The sequence below is a fragment of the Wyeomyia smithii genome, chromosome 3 (assembly GCF_029784165.1).
Source record: "Wyeomyia smithii strain HCP4-BCI-WySm-NY-G18 chromosome 3, ASM2978416v1, whole genome shotgun sequence".
NCBI lineage: Eukaryota > Metazoa > Arthropoda > Insecta > Diptera > Culicidae > Wyeomyia > Wyeomyia smithii.
This window is the reverse complement of record NC_073696.1, coordinates 5,552,333-5,574,720: the sequence shown is the minus strand read 5'-3', so window position 1 is coordinate 5,574,720 and position 22,388 is coordinate 5,552,333. Positions and strand designations below refer to the sequence as shown.

General features: G+C 38.4%; 1 protein-coding gene across 2 annotated transcripts in view; it reads left to right on the top strand.

Annotated features, from left to right (window-relative positions):
* Positions 1 to 22,388, top strand: part of LOC129726874 (uncharacterized) — a 78,280-nt gene that overhangs the window by 43,292 nt on the left and 12,600 nt on the right. For both annotated transcript variants that reach the window (XM_055684056.1, XM_055684055.1), the window contains exons 2-4: positions 4,878 to 7,141; positions 9,231 to 9,516; positions 9,588 to 9,728. In XM_055684056.1, coding sequence (XP_055540031.1) covers positions 5,043 to 7,141; positions 9,231 to 9,516; positions 9,588 to 9,728 — 2,526 coding nt within the window. In that variant the 5' untranslated portion in view covers positions 4,878 to 5,042. The remainder of the gene's footprint in view (positions 1 to 4,877; positions 7,142 to 9,230; positions 9,517 to 9,587; positions 9,729 to 22,388) is intronic.

The window sequence follows — 22,388 nt, the reverse complement described above, 5'->3', positions numbered from 1 at the left end:
TACCGAACCGATCGACGTGAAAATTTGTATGTAGGGGTTTTTGGTCCCGATAAAGGTTCCTATGATAGTTTGAGACCCCTCCCTCTTCTGAAAAGGAGGGGTCCAATACAAATGAAACATACATTTCTGCACAACTCAAGAACAAACCAAGCAAATGAAACCGAATTTGGCATGTGGATATTTTAGAGGGTAATAAATATGTCCATAATGGTTCGACGCCCCTCCCTCTTATGGAAGCACATGTTTCTGCACAAATTTCTGCACATCTCGCGAACTAATCAACTAAATGGAACCATATTTGGCAGGTAAATGTTTTTAGTGGTAACAAACATGTTCGATAATCGACCTCAGGCAACATTTTGGATTGTAAGATAGCAACTTCCGGTTTCTGGAAAACAGCCAAAAATGGACGATTTTCACCCAATATAATATTATCTGGATAAAGAAAGATACACAGGAGCTAAATTCGACCACAGATACCATTTTGAATTCTAAGATGGTGACTTCCGGTTTCGGAAAAACAGCGGCAAACGACCAAATACCACCCAATATGGGTATTTTCGGAATCGTAATGATGCACTGAAGCCACAAATCGGCTTCAGACACCATTATGAATTGTAGGATGGCAACTCGTGGTTTCTGGAAAACAGCCAAAAATGGCCGATTTCCGTCTAACATGAGTATCCTCGGATCTAGAATGATACACAGCAGCTGAAATCGACCAAAGACCCCATTTTGGATTCTAGATTGGCGACTACCGGTTCCTGGGAAACAGCGGAAAATGATCGAATTACACCCAATATGGGTTTTTCTTTAACCAGAATGAAGCTCAGAGGCCAGAAATTATCTTAAATACCATTTTTAAATTCAAGATGGCGAATTTCGGTTTGTGAAAAACAGCCTAAAATAACCAAATACCATCCAATATGAGTATCTCTGGAACCAGAATGATGCAATGAGCTAACAATAACAAATGACCAAATAATACTGAACATGGATATTTCCGTAATTGAGATGATGCATAGAAACCAAACATTGACCCTTGACACCATTTTTAATTTAAAGACGACCACTGTTAATTTCTGGAAAACAACCAAAATAACTAAATACCTTCCAATATGAGTATTTCCGGTGTCAGATTGATGCCAGAAAATTTGCTGAAAATGACCGAATACCACCCAATATGAATATATTCAAAATTAGGGCGATGTACAGATGTCAAAAGTCGAGGATGTTGTCATTTCGATAAAACCAATCATTTCAAACGATTTGTCTTTTGACTTTGATCATATCCTTTGGCCGATTCGTCGTGCATTTGCAGACTTTAAACACATCGCAAGGAATCAATGAATTTGGAACGTTCAAATAGTACAAAACCACATTTAAATTATGTGGAGACCACATATGTCAATCAAAGCAGGTATAGTTTTAAATAGCCTTTGAATTTCTTTTTTTTTCCATAACTTTTGAGCCACATATCAAATTGTTATGAAGTTTGTTATTTGTAAGTTTGAGAGATGACTCGTTCGTATGACACTAGTTATGTTCAAATAAGGCATGTAATCTTTGAAATAATAGACTTTCGTTGTTTTATTGACAATTTAATACATAACGGTGGCTTAAGTTCAATTATAATCAAATGAAATGGGAACGTATAGGGCAGCCAAACTTTGAAACCACGTGTTCAATCATAATTCATCAGTTAACCCTTAACTAGCCCGCTCATCTGATAATAATATTGATCAAATCGGTTGTGTAGTTTCTGAGATAATGAAGTTTCGTGATTTTTTCATTTTGGTACTTTACAGACGAAGTTATTGTCCGATTACAGTTAAATTCAATAGGGTGTTACGAGGCAGCTAGACTTATTAATTGACACTAATTTTGTGGAAATCGGGTCAGCCATCTCTGAGAAAAGTGAGTGAGTTCAAGTAGTCTTCGAAATATGTATGCTGGATTTCACATTTTTGAACATAACAGACAAAGTAATAGTCTGATGAATAGTCTAGACCTTCCATTTGACACTGATTTTATGAAAATCGGTTCAGCCATCTCTGAGAAACATGAGTGAGATTAAGTAGTCTTTAAAACACGTTTCTTGTCATAACTTTTGAACCACGTGTTCAATCTTTATGAAATTCAAAAGTTATGGGTATTTTAGGTAGCCCGTTCATTTGAAATCAACTTTGTTCATCGGTTCAATCGGTTGTGTAGTTTTCGAGATAATGATGTTTCATGATTTTTACATTTTGATACATAACCTCTAAACTAAAGATCCGATTACAATGAAATTTAATAGGGTCTTATGGGACAACGAGACCTTTCATTTGCAATTGATTCCATGAAAATCGGTCCAGCCATCTCTGAGAAAAGTGAGTGAGAATAAAAATCTGCACATACACACACACACACACACACACATACAGAAAATGCTCAGCTCGTCGAGCTGAGTCGAGTGATATATGCCATTCGGCCCTTTGGAACACTTTTATACTTTCGGTTTTGCAAGTGATTGCTATACCTTTCTAGGAGAAAGGCAAAAAGCTTCTACCGTTCAGTGCACCGACCAAACAGTTTACTCCTTATCTAATACATATTTTACTCTGTGACGTTCGCTGGATGGCATCTGAAGTGAAAGAACAGAAGTTTGAACACTTTCTCGAATACTTGTGCATCATGCCGTCACGGCGTTTTTTTCTACCGCTTTGCTGTTTTGTGCATATTGGCAGGTTCCCAACAATATTGCTGCCATTGAAAACTGAAAAGTTTTCTTACACTTCACCCGCCAGCTGACCTGTAGCAGAATAAACTTGGTCTTTCTGGTCGGTGTTTAGTTACAGGCACCCCCATGTTGACCAGCTGGTCACTATGACAAACGTTCTAACACCAATGAACTAATTTTTCACAAACTTCCATCCATGTGCAACACATTTGTGATTCAATATTTCCATTCAACTTGATGGCATTAATTAATTGAACCCGAATGTCATGGCTGAAGTGCTTCACCAACCCAATCAATTATTGGATTTCCTACTTCTCCGCTCGATAAACCAATATGCCTGAACCACAACATATCCGGTGATGTGGCAATGCACAGAGCCGCCCTGTCAGGCTATGCACCAAAAAAAAAAAACGAAGAGCGAACATCAAAAATCAACGACAAATGCCGGAATCACGGTAAAAAAAAATCAATAACAAACAGAGTACCGCAGTGAAATGCTGCTTACTGTTTCCTGCGTCATACACGCAAAAGTTGTTTGTCCTAAAAGTGGGTCGAAAAAGTACAGGATGAAAGATATGTAGACGAATAGTAATATTTACTAATGTTGTGGTTAACTTATATTAGCATGTATCAGTATGTCTATCGATATGAGTTGAAATATTAGTGCATGGTATAGATGAAAGCTGGTTTTCGGGGAAAAAATTGTTAATCAATTTTCGCTTGATTTTTCCCCTCAGTGATTTCACTGGTGCAGCAGATGGAAATAGTAAAAATCAGTGCTGGGGGGCAATAAAATAAATTATTTTGGTTTCATGTTAGTCTTCCTGGAAAGAATGGTTTGCAAACATTCCTGACTGTTGAAATCAATTGGACACGTGTTTGCTCTGATACTGCATTAACGTATTCTAAAACACTGAACAGGCTTCGAATTCCCAAATAAAAAAACAAGTCGCTCCTTTAGCGCGCACATCACGTTTCATTCATTATTTTTCTTCGTCGTTCGGAAAACATGGCAATTGATGTTGGTAGGTTGATATTGGAAAGCCGGTCCTGCCAGTTTGTTTTTTCTTCGGTTAAAATGAACAAAAGAAAACACGCTCTGTCAATGTCGTTGAAGATCTGCCAGAAATGTTGTCACTCGGACGGCAAAGGAAAAACCATCGCTTTGCAGTGCGATTTGTCTTTTCTTGCTCAGTTCAAGTTGATAGATAATGGAATGTAATCGTTGTATAATTATTTTAGGAAATTTTGAAACAACGTCCAGTAGAGACTTAAAACAATGTTAACGAGTTTATTTCCACCTAGAATAATCTCACTGTTGTTTAATAGTTCTGCTTCCGGGACATTTGACTAACACTGATTTCGAGATCCGTTGAGTGTAACTTTTTGTTTCCCTTTGGGTTTCGTTTTGGCAAGCAAGGAAGAGCGAAATTATGATGACGTTGCTTCAATTTGCATATTTTATATGGCTTGCAGTTGGTTTCCTCTCTGTTTGTAAGCCAGCTGGGCAGCAGTTGTTCACAACGGTAATTTGTTCAAATTTGTGCATTCCAGTGTGGCAGTCGTAAACAGATAGCTCTAGCATGGTTTGCCTCTCAAGGTCAGCCAATTGGGCGTTTATTGATTTGGAAGCGTTCCCGAGTTGCTCGTTTATACCAATTGACTGATGTTGGGAGGGTATACCATCAAATGGTGTCAAAATCCGAGCAACTGAATATTTGTCAACTAGTAATGAAAGAGAAAGGAAAACAATTGCTAACAGCAACTGAGAATTGCTGAACAAAACTGGATTCAACGTTTTATTTATCTGGTATTCAACAGATTGAGGCTCCTAATGAATATGGAATTAGAGTAAAAATAGCCTCAGAAAAACACAAAGCTAACCCTTGGTCTTCTGGATCACACAATAAAAACGCAAAAATTGAAATATTAGTTCTTGCATAGCGTATTTTATCGCCTTTTTTCCCTCAAGCCTAACTTATCGTAAACTGCCCGATCTGGACACACATTAAACAATTAACACTTATGCCAATTTATCTAAGCCGTGTTGTATGTGTGGGAGTGTTGATAGAAAACGACTTTACAGTATTGCCACCGTCTGGAATCACACTTTCTAATATGTCTTTTTTCTCCCTCTTTCATTTCATTCCAACAGAGTCGTCGGGTCGGAAAAGATGCAGCACGTTTTCCCGTCGGACAAACCATCTTCACGAAGCCAATGGATCAACTATCCGAAGCAGACGAGTAATCGCACCGCCGAAAGCTTTTCGCTAGCATCGAGAACAAGCCGCGGCAAAGTATTCCTCTTGCAGCTCCTAGAATGGCCGGACGTCGGCATGTCATCTTGATACTAACCCAGCTGTTGCTCATTGTACGTGTAGCGGATCAGACAAAATGCACCCTGACGTCGACCTACAGCAGCAGCTTCGGCAGCGGCACCAGCAACTCTCCAATCGACGGCCTGCTGGCGGTGGCGGAGAGAGCCGACCAAGCAGGCCCCCAGCAGCTGCCGTTATCTGACTATCCAACCTACAATGATGACAGCGAGGATGTACATAGTTTTCTGAAAGTGTTAAGCTGTTCCGATACAAGCTTACGAACGATTAACGACGAGTACTTGCGGCCGGCAAACTCCTACAAAGGAGTGCTATTGGATCGAGTATTGGTCGAAAATCCGGCTAGTGACTTTCTGTCGTTCAAGAATGAAAACTACCTAGAAGCGATTCGATGGAGTGATAGTAACGTTACGGAACAGCAACTGGAACTGACATTCGGGAGACAAGACAAGAGATATACTAATTTAATCATACTAGATGTAAGCGGAAATCAGCTTAAAAGTTTAAGACGAAACTATTTTAGCAAACTAGAGAGATTAAAACTGTTGAAACTATCCGAGAATCAATTATTCAATCTTCCAAACGATATTTTCTACGACTTAATACACTTAGAGGAGCTGCAGCTGCAGAACAACCAACTGAACGAAATTGTTATGGGTCTCCTGCGACCGCTTAATCGGTTACGGCTTTTGAACCTATCGAACAACACAATACATGATCTTCCACGGAACATCTTTAATGGGTTGAACAATCTAACAGAGCTGTACTTGTCCAGCAATCGACTGTATGTGGTGCCATTTCAAATCTTTAAAGAATTGCGAGCGTTGGAAGTGCTGGATGTGTCCAACAATATGCTCGTTTCGTTTCTGGACAACTTCTTTCTCACCAACAAGCAGCTGCGCGTATTAAGACTGAAAAACAATATTATCGAGAAGATCTCGAAGAATGCCCTGTACGGCTTGAAAAAACTCCAGGTATTGGATCTCTCCTCGAACAAGCTGGTATTCATCGATCGGAATGCCTTCGACACCCTAGAAGACCTTAGACACCTATACGTCAATCAGAACCAGATCTACATACTCCCTTCGACAGTATTTTCGGCGCTGAAAAATGTGCAGTCGATCAACCTGAGCAACAATGTGATGCGTACACTTCCGAATTCCATCTTCTCCAGCCAGTACAAGCTGGAAAGACTTTACCTAGATGCCACCAACCTAGAAACGTTAAGCAACTGGATTTCCCGCCACAATAAAACCATCAACAAGGACATTCTACGCAATTTGCGGCACCTCTCGATCCGCAACAACACTCGCCTAAAAGAGATCGAACCATGTGTTTTCCGCAACGTTCCGAACCTGGAAACTCTTCTACTATCGAACAATAGACTGACCAGCCTGCCGAAAGAGATCGGTGAGCTAACCAAGTTGCGCTACCTGGATGTCGCCAACAACGACATCATGTACATTCCGGAACAGATCCGGAACCTGCACATGTTACAGGAGGCCAACTTTCTCAACAATGACTACGGTTGTGACTGCCACATGTACTGGATTTTGGGGTGGATCGATGATTTACAGGAGGAAAATAACACGCAGAAAATCTACGATTTACTGCGCCTATCCGAGCTCAAGTGTCGCAACGGATACCCGGGAGACATCGTTCGGGTGTTGCAGCACATCAACTGCTTCAAACCGGAACTACTGCAATCGTCGGACAGCAAGATGCATCTGCTGAAATCGGACGCCGTACTTGAGTGTGTCTTCACTGGCAATCCACCGCCCGACATAATCTGGATAACACCGAAAAATGAAATCCTACGGCACAGCCAGGAGCAGGAGCAGAAATCGCTACTGTACGAATCGTCCGGCTACACAGGGTCGAACAAGTACCAGCAGTCGGTTGAGTTTCAGATGCTGACAACCGATAACGTGACTGGCGTAGGGCCACTGCCGTATAATTCGGGCATGGGTATTACGCTGCTGGAGAATGGCTTCCTGCGGATTCATAATATTTCCAGAAGGGACAGCGGCCTGTACACGTGCTATGCTATCAATATTATGGGGAATGCCACCGCAGGAATAAGGTGAGTTTAAGTACTGGCTTCACGACAACGTTTTAGCTCTGAGTTTTTAATTTGTTTTTATTTGAGGTTGCAACGTATTTGCAAATTTGAGTCTCTCAAGCTTTATAAAATAGTGAGTTAAAAAAGCTCAGCATAAATTTTTGAGCTGTAAACTTATTAAATTTTCCTTTTGAAATTCTTCGTATACCATCTATAAAAGAGAAACAACAAATTGGTTATTTTACACCAATCGCTGATCTCGTACTGGTACAAAAAGTTAATCGAAATTTCCCTATTAATCAGGCGTCCCATAATTAAGCAACATGAGACCCTTGTTTGATGGGCTGGTTCTTGCTGCAGCCGAGTATACGAGTCTGTAACATAACATTCCTGCATGCAGTTCTCTTGTTTGCTTCTCTGGTATGAAAGGTCTTATAGAGCATCTGGTTAGAAGCTTAACCAAACTTCTGACAGCTTAGTTATCCCCATTCCAATCTCGAAAAAAATTGACCAAAAACTCACCATGTTGACCTTTCCACTGAAGCATCAATAAGGAGACATCACGTATTAATTAATTGCAGCCTTCGCTACCTGTTGAAAGCTTGCCATTCACACGCTCGATCTAAAATAAGTGCACATTGCGGTTTCACTAAGTTTTCTACCAAAGACGCTTCAAGGTGAGACGTACGTTTCGTATTACCTAAAGTGCATGATTAAAATCGGCTTTCGCTTTTAATATAATCCTCCTACGTTGATGCCACGTATGATATGGCTTTCCTACAAACCTTCCCAAAAAAATTATATTTAGTTTCATTAGTAAAATGAGAATTTTCAAGAACCTCTACGCGCTGTTGACCTGAATTAAACTGCTAATTCATCATCATCATCATCACCATTGTGAAACGCATAAACCGGAGGAGAAAATTATTTGCGAAACACAATATTTAGTGGAAGGCTAGCGCATGATGGACGCTCTCATAATCATCATCATCGTCATAATCATACTACTAAAACATTTCCAGCGTTTCATTTTCACGTGATGAATCCGATCCGCATCGTAAAAAACCTAGCAGCAACCACTTTATTCAGTTCGTTAGCTTCTCGGGTTAAGACTTTATGTAAATGCAAAATATACGCTTATTGACTTCGATTTGTCACTGGCTCACTTCGTTTGATTGGACCGCATTACGACAGATCGATTCCGACAATGCCTTTACTAGCAACTAGACACTTCACTAGCTTAGTTACTAGCACACAATGACATCGAGCATCGAGTAAATTTCTTCAGTTCGCTGATTATGGCGTGACACTCACGACGGGGTCGCCATTATGAAAAGAAAAGCACGGTTCAAAAGATGCTCACACAATCGAATTATTGGAAGGTTTTTGGTTGATTTGGTTTTCCCAGGGGGTTTCTCACGCGCCATTGAGCCCCTCGGTTGAAACGGAAGTGGAAAAATGGCTTCAGCCGCGTGGGCGTCTTACCACCGCAACGTACAGTGGGGTGACTCCAGAGAAGCGGTGGCCAAGTAAAGAAACGTCTTTAAATCAAATGATGTTGTTTGTGACCAGCGATTGCCTACTGTGCAACGGCAAGGAAATGAAAAAAGTTTCGCATGGAAAAATGATAAATCAGGATACTTGGAAGCTGTCGTGTTCAAATAGTTGAAGTGTTGACTGCCTCAAGCATGCTGTAAACACAGCTACAGTGTAGCCGCCTCACACTTATAACTTCGAATTTTATGATGATTATTGCCATGCCCGAAAACAAGTACAATGGCGATGACCTTCAATGGGGTCAGCCATGCTTGCTAGCAGCACATCATTCACTCTTCTCTGTGTCGCCAATTTTACCGCAGCAGCGAAAAAAGTAGGGCAAATCCTTGTGCTTTGCCATGCATGCTGTCATGGTGCTGTAAGGCTCCGATCTTATAACCCGTTCTATCGTATCGTATCGTTCTATCGCCCCGAGAGCCGCACTGATAGCAGCGACTATCAGCGCCAAATATTCACACTGACAAAGGTCGTTCAAGAACTGATTGCTCGACAAATCGGCAGCGCAGCAAATTGAGACTAATCGAATTTTCTTCTATCTTTCGCCCTCCTCTAGATTGTACATCGATCCCATCGTGTTCTATCGGGTGAAAATTGGCAGTATCATTACCGGTGCCATTTCGGCGGCAACCTTTCTGGCGTTGACGCTGATTTTCCAGGGAATCCGGCGGGTGTTCATCCGCTTCCACATTATCGATTTGATCTGCCAGAACTGCTGCAGCTACTGCTACCGGAGCGACAAATCGTCGTCGAAGGCGCGCCAGATCTATGCCATGCTGGATAACATCGAGCACTACAAGAGCCAGCAGCTGGAACGGCTGCGGGAGAATTACACTCAACAGGTGCGGGCTGGATGTATCGAATATTGCGCTTTAACTGCTAACCTTTGGTACTTTTTTTCTGTCTTGAGTAGGTCCATCGCATCAAGGATAATTGCGCCCAACAGGTGGATTGGATCCAGGGCAGCTACTCGACCCAGGCGAAACACTTGCGGGAGATACGTGATATCGGTACACATCATTTGACTACCCTGCGGGATCAGTATTACGATCAGGTGAGGGTTGGCTTCGTTTTTGTACATCTGGGTATAGTTTTGGTCTCTGAATATTGCAGAAAATTGCAAACAAAATTAGACATTTATTTCTTTTACTTTTCTTAAATTAGTTGGTTATCTCGATACGTTACGTGTCTGCTTCCCAAAGTTTTTGATGTCCCTTAAGCTGGAAGTACAAAGTCAGCAGAACAAAGAGTTAATAGTATGAAAATTTAGTGCTCATTCGATGCCCATTTAATACCATATCGCCGAATTTAATGCTCCATCATTTCTTTGAAGAATGAACTTGTTTGCTAGCTTAAGAAAATAGCTAGCAGTCAATATACGAAAATAGCATTTTAAGTCACAAAACAGTTCTATAACGGTCAAAAACATTTAATGCTCATTTAATGCTCTTGAAAAAACCTGATGGTCATGATAATTTCATTGATTTTGTATAAATTTTTCAATAATATGATAATACATGAATAGCTTCAATTTTTTCAAACATTTCCTCTGGAAACAATCAGAATCCTTTTGATACGATTAGATACCAATTGAATGCTTCCATATGCGAGTAGTTTCAATAACTTAGGTGCATTTTTCATTAAATATATTTTTTCAAAAATATTGTTCTGCTAGCTTAAGGAAAAAGTTAGCAGAACATTGGCCAGAAATAGCATTTTCAAGCAATGAACTGTTGTAGAATGGTCATAATAATTTAATGATCATTAAATGCTCCTGAAAAAAACCTGATTTTTATAATAATTTTATTGATTTTGTATAATTTTTTTCAAAAATATGATAATACATGAATAGTTACAATTTTTTCAAACATTTTCCTCTGAAAACAATCAGAATCCTTTTGATACGATTAGATACCAATTAAATGCTTCTATATGCGAGCAGTTTCAATAACTTAGGTGCACTTTTTCATTAAATATATTTTTTTCAAAGATATTGTTCTGCTAGCTTAAAAAAAAAGTTAGCAGAGCAATGGCTAGTAATAGCATTTTCAAGCAATAAACTGTTGTAGAATGGTCATAATAATTTAATGCTCATTAAATGCTCTTGTAAAAACCTGATTTTCATGATAATTTTATTGTTTTTGTATAAATTTTTCTATAATATGATAATAATATGAAAGTACATGAATAATAAAGAACTTAAGTTAATGTTTGTGTACATGTAGCAAAATCAGCCTCGCGACGCCTTTGGTGACGCGACAAGGCTCGTAGGCCGAAAACACACCGGCGCGACCCACGCCGCGGAGTAGTAGAGCTGTATATCAACCCGCGGCAGGACGCGCCAGTATGTTTTCGGCCTACGAGCCTTGTCGCGTCACCAAAGGCGTCGCGAGGCTGATTTTGCTACATGTACACAAACATTAACTTAAGTTTTTTTCCGTAAATTAAAGAAGAAAATCAAACAAAAGCATTCCATACTTTGAAATAAAAGACCTCGCTAGCATGCTCACTTGTTTTTTTTTTTAATTACTATTATTCTTCGATAATTGCATGAGTTTGAATATTAGGTAACAGAGTACTTGTGCAGTACACATGTTGCACAGGTGGACCCTACGCCACTGCTCGTCACATGAAAATGGGAATTCTTTTGCGTCGTACACAAAGATATCTCTCGTTTTTGACAAAACGAATGAGGTGCATGGGTGTCGCGTACATGAGACAACTCGCGCACAAAATTCTCGTGCGCTCGTCACTTATTATGAAAAGAGAGAAATTGATTTTGCGCAGAAGGATAAAGACAAGAGATTTTATGCAACTTACTCACCAGTAGGAGTAATAAAAAAAGTGAATAGGATATTAAAGCATAGTTAATATTTTTTAGGACATTTGGTCATTTGAAGCTGACACTTACGTTAGAGTGTGTGTTCGTCACTTCAGCATGTTGTGTGTGCACCGTGTGCACAGTTACGCAAGGATTTAGTGAGAGAGGGAAGCATTTAAACATCTTATAACCGTTTAAGAAAAGGGATAGGGAGATTCGACAAAACCGCAAGGTTTAAAAAATAATGAATAATGCAAAACTTAAAAATCAGTTGAAAAACATCTCACTGATATTCTAATAGTTGAATCTTGCCTAAGCAGCAGGGCTGGTAGTGGTCAACGATGTCAGAAACAGTTATTTTAGTGACTAAGTTGATGTAAAACGTGACCAAATAGTGCCCAACAAATCGAAAAAAGGGACCAACAGTTGCTAGAAAATAGCCAGAGAAGCTATTGTTCTAGAGAAGAGTACAAAATAAGGGTTTCAACCCGTGATTCGCTGGGTACTGAATTTGATGTGCTATATATTTGATGGAAAATGCATTTAATTTATTGAAACTGGTCGCATATGGAAGAATTTAATTGGTATCTAATCGTATCAAAAGGATTTTGATTGTTTTCAGAGGAAATGTTTGATAAAATTGAAGCTATTCATGTGTTATCATGTTTTTATCATGTATTGAAAAATTTATACAAAATCAATGAAATTATCATGAAAATCAGGTTTTTTCAAGAGCATTTAATGAGCATTAAATTATTATGACCATTCTACAACAGTTTACTGCCTAAAACGCTGTTTCTGGCCAATGTTCTCTGCTAACTTTGTTCTTAAGCTAGCAGAACAATATTTTTGAAAAAAATATATTTAATGAAAAAATGCACCCAAGTTATTGAAACTGCTCGCATATGGAAAAAAATAATTGGTATCTAATCGTATCAAAAGGATTCTGATTGTTTTCAGAGGAAAATGTTTGAAAAAATTGAAGCTTTTCATGTATTATCATATTATTGAAAAATTTATACAAAACCAATAAAATTATCATGAAAATCAGGTTTTTCAAGAGCATTTCATGAGCATTAAATTATTATGACCATTCTACAACAGTTCATTGCTTGAAAATGCTGTTTCTGGCCATTGTTCTGCTAACTTTTTTCTTGAGCTAGCAGAACAATATTTTTTTTTTAAAATATTCAATGAAAAATGCACCTAAGTTCTTAAAACTGCTCGCATATGAAAGCATTTAATTGCTATCTAATCGTATCAAAAGGATTCTGATTGTTTCCAGAGGAAATGTTTGAAAAAATTGAAGCTATTCATGTATTATCATGTTTTTATCATATTATGGAAAAATTTATACGAAATCAATAAAATTATCATGAAAATCAGGTTTTTTTCAAGAGCATTAAATGTTTTAGACCGTTATAGAACTGTTTTGTGTCTAAAAATGCTATTTTCTTATATTGTCTGCTAGCTATTTTCTTAAGCTAGCAAACAAGTGCATTTTTCAAAGAAATGATGGAGCATTAAATTCGGCGATATGGCATTAAATGAGCATCGAATGAGCATTAAATTTTCATGCTATCAACCCTTTGTTCTGCTGACTTTGTACTTCCAGCTTAAGGGACCTAAGTTTTTGTGTAATAGAGATCATTTTTCGGCTTGTTCAAATATGTTGCGCAATCTGAAGGCTTGCTTTTTTAGCTTTCTCTTACCCAAAATTTTATGCAGAATTCGACCCACGCGTTCTGAGATGCCTACTCATCTATCTCGCGCACCTTCAATCGGTGGTCTGCTAATGCGAGATCGTGGATTTATGTCACCTCACCCTCCATGGTAGTTGCCATAAGTTTAGAATCCGTGCGATCAGTATTGCAGTAGAAAGTTGCAATTTTAAGCAGACTTGTTCAGAAGGTCAAGGGCTTCTAGATGATGGACTTTTTAGTAGGGAGCGTTACGTAGCACTAATGTGAACGAAATTGTTCGTATGTTGACCCTAACTTATCTCACGATTTCAAAGGCTTTTGGTTGATAAACATCCTATTGCAGAATTCTTCCGCTATGTGGCACTAGTGAGCATGAAATGCGCAGTACTTCGAGCTTAACTTATCTCACGAACTTTTTTGGATGCTTATCAAAATTGTTAAGAAAACCTAGGGCTTCTGAGTGATGGATATTCTAGTACTGAGTTTTTCCCGATACGTGACGCTAGTGTGCATGCTATTCCTCGTATTTTCATCTTAACTTATCTCACGAATCCGATTTCCTCTGTGGATTTCACTAAAATTGTTCAGAAGGTCGAGAGCTTCTGGTTGGTGGACAGTTTAATGCAGCATGATATCACTACGAGGCGCTAGGATTTTCGAGATTTTCGTGAGACTCTGTTAAAGATAGTGACTTCCTTAGCGGTTGAATTTACGTAATAAAGTAAAGTAGAAGGGACTGAAGACTTCATACACGCAAAACTTTTCCTTATTACTTTAGAAGCAATAGCGCAAAATTGCCTTTTAGGTAACAAACCTATTACTTAAAAGGCAATAAAATTCTTCCCCAGTCAAGTAACAACACATACTGTCATATATTTAGCATGTGTTACGGGAGTACGACTATCTAATAATGATCGTTTCAACCACATGCAAGATTTTTTTCTGTCAAAAACTGCTCCCTTTCCATCTCAAGTAAAAAATAATCACACACCGTCGCATATGTTGCACATGTTACAAGTTTTTTCAATCTCCAATTCATCCGGTGAGCGTGTATTAGTTCGCTCGTTGTATGCATACGGAGTAGAGGAAGAATATGACAAGAGCTGCCAAGCAGCATTTTCCCTGTCATAGAGTATGCTAACGTTGATGATTTCAAAGACTTGAAATGCGTCTATAAATGACATCACGATCTGTAAACTGCGTTAGAGAAAAACAAAAACATTCGCTTTTTTGCAAGCTATCCAAAACACATACTCATTGGTTCATGGAAACTCATTTGCACCTGTTTGAAAATACAACACTCGTGCCCATCCAGAACAATATTCGCAACTTCGGCAACTCTGTTCAGACAGTATAACAAATTTTCATTTCAAGTAAACACTGGGGGACGAAACGAAAGTGTTTCTAATTAGACATTTGAGATTGACGGGTGAGATTCTCATTATGTGTGGATGAAGGGGACAAAATGAATCTGATCGTTGCATCAATACAAATGCAGCGAGTGAAGTCTTGCTAACACATGCATTGCGGTGCTTGGCTGTATGTTCTCCTGCAGAAACACATACAAGCGTGTGCCCGTCATAACTTTTGTTACTTTTTAGTTATTACTATTTGTGTATAATGCGCAGTCATAAGAAACAATAAGTAAAAAAAAATTACCCTAAAGTAATAAAATGTTCCCCGTTTGCGTTGGGTGTACGCACCAATACCACGTTGTGGTAGAGTTCCGGGCTAAGCTGTTATCCAACCAAAAGTTCGTAACCTTCCAAACAACTTTCCTGAAGACCGCAACTTTCTGAGTGAATGGGTTCACGAGATAAATTATGTTCAAAATACACTAAGGTCGCTTTTTACGCGTTATTTTACGCGGCTTTTTTTACGCGGGTTTTTTTACGCGGCTTTTTTTACGCGGATTCCGGAATTTACGCGGTTTTTTTACGCGGACTCCGGAGTTTACGCGGTATATTTTTTTTTGCCCGGATTTCGGTTTCCTTTCACTCGGAATGCAAAATCAACGATGGTTTTTTTACGCGGATTCCTGAATTTACGCGGATTCCGGAATTTACGCGGTTTTTTTTACGCGACACGTATCCCCCGCGTAAAAAGCGACTTTAGTGTACTCAAAGTGGTATGCATACTAGCGCCCTATAACTACTGATTTTCGAAAAAAACCGTGCACCAAATAAAACCCTTGGCCTCCTAAACAATTATGCTGGAGACGGCAACTATCTAAGTAGTCAGATTTACGAGATAAATTTAGATCTATATGCTCAAAACTATATGCACACTACCGCTTTGTTGCGGCTGAATTTTAAACCATAATGTTCACCGATCACAAGCACTTGACCTCCAGAACAACTTTCCTGAAGAACCCGACTCTCTAAGTTGGCAGAATCACGAGATAGAGTGACATAAATCTACCCATTGTTGGTCATGCTGAACTTTTTGGGGTGCTGTAATATTCAAACTGGGTGGTGCAATACTCAGTGAAGCGATTCCAAACTTATGGCGGGTAGTGTATGTGTGGCGGAGAATCGTACACAGCATCCAAGCGTTCTTTGATTTCGCTGCGTGACTTTTCAAAAATAAGAATCGAATCACCAACCGATATTGTGCTTTTTCCATTTTAATCAAATTCACAGGCACGCTCTTTTCCACATTCGATCGAAACAAAACTACGTGTACGATTCGGCTTAAATTTTGGCAGTAGCCCTGGTGGTATGTAATACACGATAGTAAATCTTTCTTGCAAAAGTGACGCGTTCGAGCGGTGAAGCTAAATGCTCGGGCCGTCCTCGTAAATCAAGATAAAATTTTTTGCTAGAATATCAAAATTGTTGGTCAAAAACAAAGAAACCAGCAGCGTTACTTTACAGTTTTCGGATAGGGAAAATCAAAAGCTGATGGAGTCATTTAGGACGGCTATGATTACAAAAAAACCTAAAAGTTGGTTCACTTCAAAAGCCTAAATCCTGTAGCACTACTTAAAATGCAAAAAAAAACTGGAAACAATTTTAATGAAAAAGGTGCGGTAATTACTTCGAGAGGATGTACATATATTCACTGCCTGAAACACAAGGTTTTGCACATTATAAAAAAAAACACAAACGGTTTTCAGTAAACTTGATTGTTCAAGATGTTCAAAATACAGAGCGTAAAACAAGTTAACTAGTTGTTTATTTGCAAGATGCCGCCGCTTCCGACGACGGGTCGATCCTTGTTCTAGAATCCGCCATTTTTATATTTTTCAACCATTCGTATTCCGGCTTCTCGAGATTCAGCCTTTCAGTATACAATACAATTACCGATAAGAATAAGAATTTTGCTTTTTTTGCGGAACTTTGACTACCAAAACGTCGGAATAAAGTATAGTACCTTGACCCAACTTTCGAAACTTTATCAAAAATTACGCTTTTTTTGTACAATATTGAAATGGTTTTCGACCACCCAATTTGTGTGAAAAAAAATTAAAACGAAAATGAAAAAACATACTTGTGAGAGCTATTCAAACTTTATTTAATCGACAATGTCATAGAACAGTGTCATTTTAAGATTAGGTCCTAATTAACATACGGGCTAACTTTTATTAACGCTTGCATCATAAAAATGAATGAAAATTGCCGATTTTTTATGGGTAAAGGATTTTTCGAGGCGAATGACCAACACATGGTTAAAACCTCGTTAATATAATAAATAAATAAATGAATAAATAAATGGGTAAAGGTGATGTGATGTGAAGGTAACACACTGGAGAAACTGCCTATGCAGCATCAATCATAGTAACCAATGACTCAGCAGAAAAAAAAGACAGCTCTATCCGTCGTACTCTAACTGTGATGGCGAAAACAATGAAGCTGCTCCGTTGAGGTGCGCGTTCACAGTGCCGTTAAGGGCCGCGTTCACAAAACACTGGACGAAGGGCATCTACAACATCATGGCAACAATCAGAGCTTCTTAAAACGACCCTGAGCGACAAGAAGCTCTAAAGGATGGTGAAAAGGAAGACTTTGCCGAGAGATCGGTGCAACCGGTTAAACAGTGAAAAAATACGTGGTGTGACTGACAATCAGCGAGAAGGGGATGTAAAAGCCGCTCTACGTTTGCCCGGACTGGCCGGACGACATAAGACCGAAGACGCCGTGTTTTGGCCGGATCTGGCGTCGGCCCATTACTGGAAGCGATCGTTGGAGGAAATAGAGCGGCTGAATATCGAAGTGGTACCCACGTTGACGAACCCGCACAACGCCCCCAAGTTGCGTTTCATTGAGAATTTCAGGGCAAACCTGGAGCGTAAGGTCTACTTCAGCATTTTATCGCGAAAGGAATTAATAAATAAAACCGAAATACTACAAGGTATACAGCCCTAGGGTTGTATGAAATGGTGACGTGGGACTAAACACTGTAATTAGAAGGATTTTTAGTTACAAATGGTACAGAATCTCCAGACAGCAACAGTTCGTTTGTTCTGTGATTTAGTATTTTTTTATATGCAGAATCCCCATAAATTTTCTTTTTAGAAATATATTGAACAATATTAGAAAGAACTTCGATTACACTTAATGATATTGTGTAGTGTTTCTTTGTACGAACAACATTTCTTCAACAAGGCACAAGCGTTCGTTGTTATTGAAGAATCACCAAGTATTTCTCGCAATGCTTCTGAATCAGAATTAACTTTATTTCCTCATAAACCAGATCCAACAATATTCACGTTATCATAATACATGATTTTGTCTTATTAAACTCTGATCAAATTAAATTATTTATATAAATTTCATTATGAAAATAATTTCGAAGCCGTTACATAAGTTCACTCATAGCGAAACATTAAAAGATAAGTTGAACAAAATTATCAACAAGTTCCAGCGAAAAATCATAACAATTACAAGGAAGTTAAAGTTCGAAATGAATAATTTCTGTTTTTTGTTTGACAAGTTTTTTTTTCATTTGCCAACAATTACATTCACTGTATTACGGAGACAGCTAATATACGTGAGAATATTTTTGTTAAGTTGAAAACAAAAATTGATCATCTGACAATGTTGAAATGTGAAAAAAGATTCTGAATAGACAAAATATTCAGAAGCATTCGCTGGATCTTAAGCTTATATAAATTTGTATTTTCAGAAATCTACTCTCTCGATCACGATCATTTAGTGAATATCGAAGATAAAATGCAAAAAAAAATCTTATGACCGTTGCAAAAATGCTCAATTCTTGTTGAGTAGTTTATGTTTTTTTATATTCATAAGTTAAACTTTTCTTTCAAAACATCAGTTTTTAATATGCTCTGACAGTAGGTTTAGAAATTGTTCAAGTAAAAGGCTTGTTTCAAAACATTTCGAAAGATCTTTACCTTCGAGACTTCAAATTAGTCTAAGTTCATGGAAGCAAACTTGAATCGACCTGTTGGGACGGGGGAACTCTGTCACGGTGTTCCAAATACCGTTATTAAAAAAAAAAATACGCCATCAAAACTGTTTATGCCAGTTGGTTTGTATTGCTGTCCTGCACTTCTGGGCCAATTTTGAAAATCATCGTTGGACTAATTTTTGAGTTAAGTCCTTTTAAAGTTTTAGGGAGGATTTCTCATACAAATATACTTAAACTTTGCCCTGAAACGAACATAAATCATAGTAGGTATTGTTTTGCAGACAACATATGCCCTCGACGACCTTTCTGGAAGATTTGAGCTTTATTAGGACCATTGGGAAAATTTCCGAGTCAAAAAAAAAACCCGGATAAAATAGCCATTTGTCAACCAAACCAATAAAACATCATTTGAACCTCAGTTCACACTGGAATTCGAAAACTAGACCAATGGAAACTTTATATCTTGATGGCTTAATACGAACAGTTATAAAAAATATACCTTAAAAACTGTTCACGTTAGATGGTTTCTCGAAGATTTATTATAAGAATAATTATTCCTTTCCTTTTGAGGTATGAAGGATTTTTATCGCTCCCAAGTTATCGTGAAACAGGGTGCATATATCGTTAGTTGAATTAATGATTGGCAAAATTCATTTTTTTAGCTTTTGGTTGCAAACGATGCCTCAAAGACCCGTTCCAAAATTTGCAAAAAATCAGTTAGTTGCCTCAAACCTCGAATATCATAGAAAAGATTAAAAAATGAGGTTTCAACTTATACAAATTGCTCATAATATGTACATAATAGACCAAAAAGGTTCAATTAAAATAAAAGGTCATGTCCATGCCTCCTGTGTGGGAGTATCGTGCCCCCCCGAAGTAGTTGCTAAAAGCAGAAGTTGTCTGCGTATCGTTAAAAAAGACAAACAAGACAAACAAGATAAACCAGCCGTAGATCCAACTGCATTTCTGCTACCGTGCTGCGATTCCTGCCAACTTTTAGTAACGGCATCGTTTGAATTGAACACGTTGACCAAACAGCAGAACAAGCTGACAAAATTGATTGATGATAATACAGAGGTGATTCATCGACTTGTGACCCAACTCGAACAACCAAGCACAATTCCAGAAACTCTAGAGGGTATCGACAAGTCACTTATACAAATAAACCAAGCGCTAACGTCAAACATCAAAGCCAACAGTGTGGCTGGTGTTATGCCTACACTTAAAAATCACCTGACGCAGCTCGTTAACATTGCTTTTTCGGAATTCAAGAACGAACTTCGGAACGAATTAATGGAATCGCTGACCAGCATAAATAACGAACTTTCTCAGTTAGGACAGCTGTTTGTAGAAACAGCAACCAGCTGTTCAATACAAACCAATCCGTTAGAGATAAACATTGTAGATGAGCTTAAAACTCTGTCATCCTGCATCGAAGAACTAAGATCTAAGTCAGCGAGTGTTGCCGCTCCCCCAATAGCTTCACCTGTTTCACTTCCAAGTTTGGCAACAGAACTTAATTTGGATAATGCCAATAATTCAGGTTGGCGGTTTCTAGGTTCAAAAAAAGTTTGGAAAGCGGATTGGACAGATTATGATGAACGTAAAAGGCGTCGTTTGGTACAGTTGAAGAATGCAGATGCAGCCAGAAGAAGGAGGAATCGACGACAACAGGCTTACAACAACAATACTAACAACAACAACCGCAATGGTAACAATTACAACAACCGCAACAATAACAACCACCTGAACAACAATGACAATTACAATCGCAACAATAACATCTACAACCACCGCAGCAATAACAACCACCAGAACCGCAACAATAACAACTACAATCACAACAATAACATCTACAACAACCGCAGCAACAACAACCACCAGAACCGCAACAATAATAACTTCAATCGCAATAATAACATCTACAACAACCGCAACATTAACAACTCCAACAACAACAATGACAGCATCAATAATAACAACAATCAAATCCCGAATCGTTACCTCAATCTTAACAGGAATCTTAACAACAGCTACTACAACCAACTACCACCAGACCGTGTGCTTCTTGCTGCAGCGAAGGATAAATTTTCTCGACCCCCACCTAATCTCCAGCATATCTTTTTTCAACGAGGCGAAATACTTAATCCGTACCCAGCGAATAATGAGCCACAATCATCTTTCATGCCTACCGTTTCAACGAGCCCGCTCAACTTAACGACTCCCGCGACCTCTTCAGCTGTATCGTGTCCTTACCATTTGGCTGGCAGCCACAACTATAAAAATAACAATAATTTTAGATCAGCAAGTTTCCCGTGTGATGTGTGTATTGTAAGCATTCGTGTTCTCAAAATCAGTGACGCTCAGAGAAAGAAAAAACAACGCCAGTAGTCAATGAAGTTTTGATTTATGCTCAGAATTTCAACAGGATGCGCAGTGCACTCAAAATTAATCACATTAATAACAGAATAAGTGGATGTTCATACTCAATCATCTTAGCAACGGAAACGAACTGGAACGAAGATATTAAAAGTGAAGAAGTTTTCAACAGTTCCGTTAATGTGTTCAGGAGCGATCGTGATTTATCACTATCTGATAAGAAATCAGGTGGAGGAGTGCTTGTGGCTGTTGGGGTTCAGCATGATTCTGAGCAAATCATAACCCAGAAACATGCCGAATTTGAAGATGTCTGGGTTAAAGTTCTGTTGAAGGGTGAATTCATATTTTCGTATCTGTTTACTTTCCACCCCACTTTGCCAAAAAGCAATCATATGAAAAATTTTTAAGGACGGTAGAATTAGTGAATGATGAGTCCCACACTAACTCAAAAATTCATATATATGGAGATTTCAATCAAAATGATGCTGATTTTATTGTAAACGATGATAATGAATCGCTTTTACTTCCTGTAGTAGGAGAAAACGAAACTCTGCAATTTATTTTTGACGGTTTTAGTCAACTTGGATTAAATCAGGTAAACTCAATCCGGAATGAACAAAACTGTTTTTTAGACTTTTTATTCACCAATTGCACGGAAGATTTTAGTGTTGACAAAGCAGAATATCCCCTATGGAAAAATGAAAAATTTCATACTGCAATTGAGTACTCGCTAATGATTGATACCGAGAGATCACGACCCTCTGATCATGAGCCTGAATATAAATATGACTTCACTAAAGCAAACTTCGAACTAATCAATCGTAAATTAACTGACATCGACTGGCAATCACTTCTAAAAAATGAAATAGATATGAACAAAGCGGTTGATAATTTTTTATCATCACTGTATAGTGTTTTAGACTCAACTGTACCAAAATCAAAAAAGAAAACGGTTAGCTCAAAAGATCCCATTTGGTTCACCAGAGAAATCAAAAATTTAAAGAATAGGAAACTAAAAGCTCATAAAACTCACAAAAAACTTAAAGACCAAAGAAATTTAGACAAATATTTGAACATTTGTGATGAACTGAATACTAAAATATCTATTGCGTATGAGAACTACAACACAAGGGTGGAAAATAACATTAAATCAGACCCAAAACAGTTTTTTAAATTTGCAAACGATAAAATGAAGTCTAATAACTTCCCATCTCGCATGCAATATGAAGACTTTGCCAGCACTGACTCAAAGCAAATCTGCAACAAGTTTGCGAGTTTTTTTCAAACCGTTTATAAAAATAGCGACGAAGTCAGGGACTTTGAGTATTTCTCGCACTTGCATGAACAAATAAATAACGTATCTATTAAGCAAATAACTGTTCAAGAAATCCTCGCAACACTAAAAGAACTGGACGCTTCAAAAGGTCCAGGTCCAGAT